The sequence below is a fragment of the Otolemur garnettii genome, unplaced genomic scaffold (genome assembly GCF_000181295.1).
Source record: "Otolemur garnettii isolate 467f Iridium unplaced genomic scaffold, OtoGar3 scaffold00040, whole genome shotgun sequence".
NCBI classification, from domain to species: Eukaryota; Metazoa; Chordata; class Mammalia; order Primates; family Galagidae; genus Otolemur; species Otolemur garnettii.
The window spans coordinates 839,722-848,162 of NW_003852435.1; the positions used below are offsets into that span (position 1 = coordinate 839,722).

Sequence of the window (8,441 nt, forward strand, 5' to 3'; positions counted from 1 at the left end):
AAACGTCATTCTAACTCAATTTCCAAGTACATTATTCCCTATACCAGACCTTAGAAAGGAGAGGTGTGTATTAAAGAGTTTTAACTGCCCATATTTGAAGGCTATCATAATAAACATTCATTCTTAGCTGAGGTTATTCAGGCCTTGAGAGGCTGCAGCATGTTATAATGGGTAGGCCTAGGCTTTTTAGTCAGCTGGCATCTTTTCTTACCTAACTTTTCATCTTATGCAAGCTGTTCAATTTCTTCATGCATCTATTTGTTTTTCATAGGTATAAAATGGAGATAATATTTATACAGTGGCAAGGTTATATATATTTATATATACAAGTTGAGTGCCAACTATATGCCACATACTGTTTTATCTGTAAATATGTACATGTATATAAACAGGAGCGGGAGGTACAATGTATTTTGGAAAAATCTCCTGGCTCCCAATGTGATTCTGTTTCATCCCAGCTCATCCCTGCCTGCCCAGTAATTTTAGCACATCTGGTCTTTATTCCTAGCCATGTGCTGCCTACCTATTAAATCTTCACTACCATCTTCAACAACTCTAGATGTTCTCTTCTAGCCCTGTCCTTCAAGAGAACCATTAATATACTGCTGTAGACTGATGATACCCACAGTGGTGACTTGGATAGCAATATAAACTTGAGAATCAGTCCTACATGAATGGGTTGGGCTCTGGTCCTGTGTCTCCCAACTTTGTACTTATCCTGGGTTGCACTGGGTCTTCATTTCATCTTTCCAGTTAGCCAGTTGGTATTTTCCTCCAGAATTTCATATGTGACAAACAGGCCACCTAACTATAACTTACTAAAATTTTGCTTTAATGATCTATTTGTAATATTTAACATTTGGTTTACGGGACTAATCTAGATATTAGCCATCTGTAGTAGCAGATGGCTAACTTTAAAAAAAAAAAAAAAAGGTGGTGCCCATAACTCAAGTGGTTAGGGCATTGGCCACATACACTAAGGCTGGTGGGTTCAAACCTGGCTCAGACTAGCTAAACAATGATAACTGCAACAACAAAAATAGCAGGGTGTTGTGGGGAGTGCCTGTATTCCCAGGTACTTGGGAGGCTGAGGCAAGAGAATCACTTAAACAACAAAAAACCCCCAGAATTCAGAGGAAACAGTTGAGATCCAGATGCTGAGGTTCTTCAACTGCATTTGTTTCATGCTACATTAACAATGGCCACAACTGGCTTGGTGCCTGTGGCTCAAGTGGCTAAGGTGCCAGCCACATACACCTAAGGTGGCGGATTCGAATCCAGCCCGGGGCCCGCCAAACAACGATGGCTGCAACCAAAAAAATAGCCGGGCGTTGTGGCGGCTGCCTGTGGTCCCAGCTACTTGGGAGGCTAAGGCAGGAAACTCACTGGAGCCTAGGAGTTGGAGGTTGCTGTGAGCTGTGATGCCATGGCACTCTACCCAGGGAGATAGCTTGAGGCTCTGTCTCAAAAAAAAAAAAATTTTTTTTTTAATAAAATTAAAAAAAAAAACAATGGCCATAACTATAAATTTCATGACTGTGAACTTTTAAAATTAGATTCACTCATTATGTCATTTATGTAATTTTTTCTTCAACAGTGTTATTAATCTTATATAAACTGGATTTTGTGTTAAAGGACTTTAAAAGTTAAATTGTAGCTTTATCACTAAAATTTGTAAAATTTGCTTGAGCCTAGGAAACTGTTAAAACATGCTTCTCTTCATTTTGGTCAGAGTTTGGCCTTATTTTCTCCATTAGCCTAAGACTTCACAAGTTAATTATCCTCATAATTATATAAACTGAGAGCTACTAAAATCTTTCTAGCCAGGTGCAGTGGCTCATACCTGTAATCCTAGCATTTTGGGAGGCTGAGGCGGGTGGATTGCTGGAGCTCAGGAGTTCAAGACCAGCCTAAGCAAGAGCAAGACCCTGTCTCTACTATTAAAAAAAGAAAGAGGGTGGCACCTGTGGCTCAAAGGAGTAGGGCGCCGGCCCCATATGCTGGAGGTGGTGGGTTCAAACCCAGCCCTGGCAAAAAACTGCAAAAAAAGGAAGAAGAAAGAAAGAAAAGAAAAACAAGCTGGCCATGGTGGCAGGTACCTGTAGTCCCACCTACTTTGGAGGCTGAGGCAAGAGGATCACTTAAGCTCTGGAATTTGAAGTTGCTGTGAGTTGTGACACCATAGCACTCTACCGTCTCAAAAAATAAAACAAAGTGTTTTTTTCCTAAGAATTCTTTCACACATACATGTAAGACTGAAAAGTTTTTTTTTTTTAATTGAACATTTTTCCTCTTTATATGTAAAAAACCAGGTTGAAAACAATTATGTGAAGTTTGGTGATTCTTGTGGAGGAGCACGTTGAGGACAGTATCCTTCAAATATTAAAGTAGCAAGAATGAATCAAACAGACTTACTTCTAAATTCCTGATTTTCTTTCCAGCAGCTCATATGTGACCTCCTTGCCATGCATTTTGACACCCTTCTTCTTCCCCAACATTAGTTCCCTATGTGTATTTACATGGCACTAGGTACAGACCTTTTCCATAGCACCACCAGATAATATCATAGCTCATATGTCCACAGTGTTTTGTGTTAGGAGTCTCTGTAAAATAAGGTCTGGCATGATTTTGGTTGTGTTATGTTGAAAATACAGGTAGTAGTATAACTTCCTATATTTATGATGTATTAACTCGTGTTTTGTCAGAATGACATGTCAAGTGTTAAAGTTTTAAATGATGTATAATATACTAATTTTCTCATTTTAATTTCATAACCTCAATAGGACTATACAGGCATCAACCCAAGTTCCAGTGGTTGTGTCTCCTGGGAATCAGCAGTTGCATACGGTAACACTCCAGACAGTGCCACTCACAACAGTTATAGCCAGCACAGATCCATCAGCAGGTGCTAGGTCTCAGAAATTTATTTTGCAAGCCATTCCATCATCACAGCCCATGACAGTACTGAAAGAAAACGTCATGCTACCTTCACAGAAGCCAGGTTCTCCTCCTTCAATTGTCTTTAGCCCTACCCATGTACAGCAGGTTCTTACCAGCAATGTTCAGTCCATCTGCAATGGAACCGTCAGTATGGCTTCATCTCCCTCCTTCAGTGCTACCACACCTGTGGTGACCTTTTCTCCTCGCAGTTCACAACTGGTTGCTCACCCACCTGGCACCGTAATCACGTCAGTTATCAAAGCTCAAGAAACAAAAACTCTTATACAAGAAATAGAGAAAAAGGAGGTTGAAGATCATTCGAAAGAAGACATTGAGAAAACTGAGCAACAACCACAGCCTTATGTGATGGTGGTGTCCAGTCCCAATGGATTTCCTTCTCAGGTAGCTGTGAAACAAAATGAACAGCTGGAACCCAACTCTTTTCAGTAAATATACCAAAGGTTATGAATGATAGTTTGCATAACTATCAAGAAGATAGAATTCTGTAGAGGTTCTATCTACTGTAGAAGATAAATTCTACAGAGATTCCTAATTTTTGTAATTGTCAAAAACAATTTAGAGTTAATTCTGACTTTGTTAGGTGATGGAGGAAAACTCAAGTGTTTCTCTTTGTTCTCTAAATGTTTCAGAATTCAATTGTGAAGGAACAGGCATTTTATACTATGAAGATATTCTTTTGAGATTATTTTTCAGTTGTTATATCATAAGCATTTTTAAAAGTTTCTTTCCTAATTTTACATTGTATTAGCTTTTCTGATTCCTTTGTAAATACAATCCTTAAAGATAAGACAACAGGAACTATTTTCATTCCACTCGTATAAGTCTTGACTCTTTCAAATGTAAGAAACCTATTTTATACATAATTAAAATTATGGTGTCACTTAGGTTGACTGTAGTTGGCTACACTGTATAATGAACTTGATTATGTAAAGTAACATTAAAAATTGAAATATGCCCATGATACGGCTGAACCTGTTTCAGAAGCAGGATAGTATAAAAGAATCAGCCTAAGAGCAGCACTCCCACTAACTAACCAATAGTAACCTTGAACAAAACACTTCATTTTCTTTTGGACTTAGTTCTTATAAAAGGAAAGGATGCATTGGACTACACTAGATGATCACCAATTTCCCTTCTAGTTCTAAATTTTTATCCTAACACCTATATTTTAAAGTGATGTCAATTAAATCATCAGGTTATTTCTTAACGTAAGAATAGCTAAACTATTGCAGAAAAAATGTGTCTCCCACAAAATTAATTTTCCTCTTATCAGTAAGATATACCATAAATTCTTCCTAGTTTGTTCATTAACTCTTTAGACCACCTCACACTGTGGCCCATTAGTCAACTTATGTTGCTGAGTGCTAAAAATTATACTCCTATTCCAAGAGAGTCAAGGTTCTTTCTTAAGGGCCAAGAAAGCAACTTGAGGCTTGGGCTAATCTGGCTGAGTATTCAGTTGTTATAAAAGCATAACTGCTTTATATTTTGGATAATTTCTTATTGGGGGTGGAGGTGGGGAATTGCATACAAAGATAACATATATATCCAATTTTCTGAAATGAAATAGTTTTTAAGATTACTTTTTCAATTGTAAATAATGTACATTTAATGTCACAAGAAAAATTGTTTTCTGCAAATTTTCTAGTACAGCAAAAAGAAATTTTTGTAGATGAAAAAAATCATTATGTTTAGGAGTCTAATGTTATGTTTTCATATTTCAGAGTGAATTTGTATTTAAACAAAAATTTAAATTTTGGAATCCTCTAAACATTTTTGTATCTTTAATTGGTTTATTATTAAATAAATCATGTAAAAATTCTGAATGTTTCTGTTTTCAGGTAAATGTTTTTTAAAGAACAAATATACAAGGCCAGGCTTATGCCTAGAATCACACTCTGGGAGGCTGAGAAGGAAGGATTGCTTGAACTTAAGAGTTTAAAACCAGTCTGAGCAAAAGCAAGACCCCGTCTCTAGTAAAAATAGAAAAATTAGCCAGGCATTGTGGTGGGCACCTGTAGTCCTAGCTACTTGGGAGGCTGTGGCAAGAGGATTGCTTGAGCCCAAGAGTTTGAGGTTGCTGTGAGCTATGAGGCCATGGCAGTCTACCAAGGGTGACAAAGTAAGATTCTGTCTCAAAAAGAAAGAGACTGCCTTTACAGCCACTTCAGATGCCAGTTCCAAGTCCTAGGTTTCTACCTGTACTGGCTATAAACCAGGGGTTCCCATGATCACCCTCCCCAGGTTTAATACTTTGTTAGAATGGCTCAGAAAACTTGGGAAGTCACTTTACTGGTTTACATTTTTACCTGGTTTATTATAAAGAATACAACTCAAGGACAGCCAAATGAAAGCAATGCATGGGGTGGTGAATGGTGGAGGGGGACACATAGCTCCTATACCCTCTCTGGGTGTGCCACTCTCTGGTACCTCAAAGCATTCCCCAACCTGGAAACTCCCCAAACTCTGTCATTTAAGGGTTTTTATTGTATAGGCCTGACTGATTAAATCAGCAGTTCTCAAGCTGTGGGTCACGCCCCTTTGTAACAATGAAAATACATCTCGGCATTAGGAAGGTTGAGAACCACTGGATTAAAACATTCAGCATTAATGACTGAGTTAAATCTCTAGACCTCCTCCCCTTTCTGGAGGTGGGGCTTAAAGTTCCAATTCTAATAACCTGGTTGATTCCTTTGGGAACCTTCTCTATCCTGAAACTATCTAGGGATCCACCAAGAGTAACCATGTTAGCATAAACTATGGTATGGCTGAAAGGGGCTTGTTATGAATAGCAAAAATGCTCATCATCCCAATCAGGAAATTTCCAAGGATTTTAAAAGCTGTGTCAGGAACTAGGGGCAACACCAAATACGTTTTTCTTACTATATCGTATTACGCACCTGACTACACAATAGTCTTTCTAAAACAACCCTTGGAACATGTAATGTTCACGTTTAGGAACCTTCCATGCCTTTCTGCTACCTAAAGGATAAGTCCCAAATCTGTAAATGTCCAAATTCCTCCACCAAACTGGGCTCCTAGGCCATCTACTTCAGAGTTAATGTTAACCTTACAATGCAAATACCTTGGCTCCACCCCCTACCTACTGAATTAGTATTTCATGGGAAAGCTCTGCAATTTGTATTTCTAACCAGTATGTTTCTTGCTGCTTGAGTACTCTCAGATCAGTAGCATATCAGCATCATCTGAAAGCATTTGAGAAATACAAAACTCCAGGCCCCACCCCAGACATACTGAATCAGAAATACACATTCAAGCTTCAGAACCACTAAAGTAATCTTTTTGTTTCCTCCTCCTCCTCCTTTTTTTTTTTTTTTTTTGAGACACAGTCTCACTCCATTGCCCAGGCTAGAGTGCCATGGCGTCAGTTTACTTCACAGCAGCCTCAAACTTCTGGGGCTGCCTCTAGCTGGGACAACGGATGCCTAACACTAAGGCCCAGCTAATTTTTCTATTTTTAGTAGAGACAAAGTCTTGCCCTGAATCAGACTGGTCCTGAACTCCTGAGCTTAAGTCAGCCTCCTATTACAGCCTGACTATAGGTGTGAGCCACTGTCCCTGGCCTTGAGTAATATGTACACTTGGAAGTTTAAGAATTGCTTGTCTAGTGCGGCACGTGCACCTCAGTGGGTAGGGTGCCGGCCACATATACCAAAGGTGGAGGGTTCGAATCCAGCCCTGGCCACTTGAAACAACAATGTCAACTGCAACAACAAAAATAGCCGGGTCTTGTGGTGGGCACCTGTATATAGTCCCAGCTACTTAGGAGGCTGAGGCAAGAGAATCGCTTAAGCCCAAGAATTTGAGGTTGTTGTAAGCTGTGATGCCACAGCACTTTACCCAGAACAACAGCTTGAGACTCTGTCTCCAAAAAAAAAAAAAAATTGCTTGTCTAGCCCCAGCCTATCCTATTAACCCACTTTACTTGTTCAACCAACATTTATTGGGCAGGGTATCAAGTATGACTTCACATACTCATTGAACTTGGCATACACATAAAAGGCTGAAAGAATATAATCTTTACCCTCAAAAGATACATTAGAGTTAACCAATGAGGCTGCTCACTACTGTGGGTGACCATCCGATGGTTCTCACTATCCATGCAGACCAAAGGGCTCAAGATTTTGGGCATAGCTATGACCCATTCATGATACATTAGTTGGGAGCTTTGCTTTATATGCCAGTATTAAGATTCCATCCTAGACTGGCTTCCCACTGCACAGATGCTCCTTTGATAATCTCATCCACTTCTATGGCTCAGTCACATCTGACATCTACATCCAATCAATCACACAGTCCAGATAATTTTTCTCCTAAAATGCTTTTAATTTGTCATTTTCCATGTTTCTTTTCTAGTATAAGCTATCACCATTTTTTTAAGGAAAATGCAAACTTCTAAACAGCGTTTATAAGGACCAACATGGATCAAGCCATGATCTGTCTTGGCTCTCTACTCATGCCTCCCCTAATGTAATCAAGTCACGCTGAACTGAACAGAACATGGCTCTTAGTATGTGGCCTCTGCACATCAAATCATTGACTGTTTATTAAGAAAGGATCTGTGATGTTACCATCCTTGGTTTTTTTTTTTGAGTGAGTGTCAGTTTGGTCACAGCTCATAGCAACCTCAAACTCTTGTGCTCAAGCAATTCTCTTGCCTCAGTCTCCTGAGTAGCTGAGGCTGCAAGAACCTGCTACAACGCCCAGCTATTTTTAGAGATGAAGTGTCCCTCTGGCTCAGACTGGTCTTGAACTGGTCAGCTCAGTGATCCGCCTACCTCAGCCTCTCAGAGTGCTAGGATTACAGGTTGAGCCACTGCATCCAGCCTCCATTCTTTAATCCTCTGTAGTACTGCATCTGTCCTAATACTCTAAAATTATTGTTGTGAAGGTCACTAATAGTAACCAATTTTCATATTCCCACATTTCCATCTTTTCTCCTCCTGAAACTCTCTGACAATTGGTAACTTTTCATAACTAATTTTTCCTTTAAATTTTGTATTGCTTTCACTTTTCCCTAACCCAAAGTGCCTATAGCATACACTTTGAAAAATGCTCATGCCTACATGAAAAACATTGTTTCTTCCCCAAAAGAATCAGCCAAGGTCTCATCCAGTTACTCTATCCAACTTTACATCCAGGATCTCTGGGGTGATATACTGTCTTCTTTTTCAGTTCAGCTGTGGGTCCCTAGACTCATGTCTTCAACAGATACGTCTGATGAGCACTGGGAAGAATACTCTTTCCAAGCCTGCTCACCTTTAGAACACATTTCTTCATGGTGTGCGTTTGATGCCCTATCTCAGGGTCAACATTTTCCCAGCCTGGGTAACAGTTTAGTTGCTCTATATCCTTGCCAATGCTTGGTATTGGAAGTCCTTTTAATTTAAGCCACTCTGGTGGGAGTTTTACTACTTCATTAGGATTTTAAGGTCCCTGATGTAAAACTTGCTCTGATA

General features: G+C 39.4%; 1 protein-coding gene across 2 annotated transcripts in view; it reads left to right on the plus strand.

The window, feature by feature from the left end:
- ELF1 (E74 like ETS transcription factor 1) overlaps positions 1 to 4,784 on the plus strand; it is a 115,226-nt gene extending 110,442 nt beyond the window's left edge. For both annotated transcript variants that reach the window (XM_023513420.1, XM_012805380.2), the window contains exon 9: positions 2,784 to 4,784. In XM_023513420.1, the coding sequence (XP_023369188.1) occupies positions 2,784 to 3,390 (607 nt within the window). In that variant the 3' untranslated portion in view covers positions 3,391 to 4,784. The remainder of the gene's footprint in view (positions 1 to 2,783) is intronic.
- The last annotated feature ends 3,657 nt before the right edge of the window (positions 4,785 to 8,441 follow it).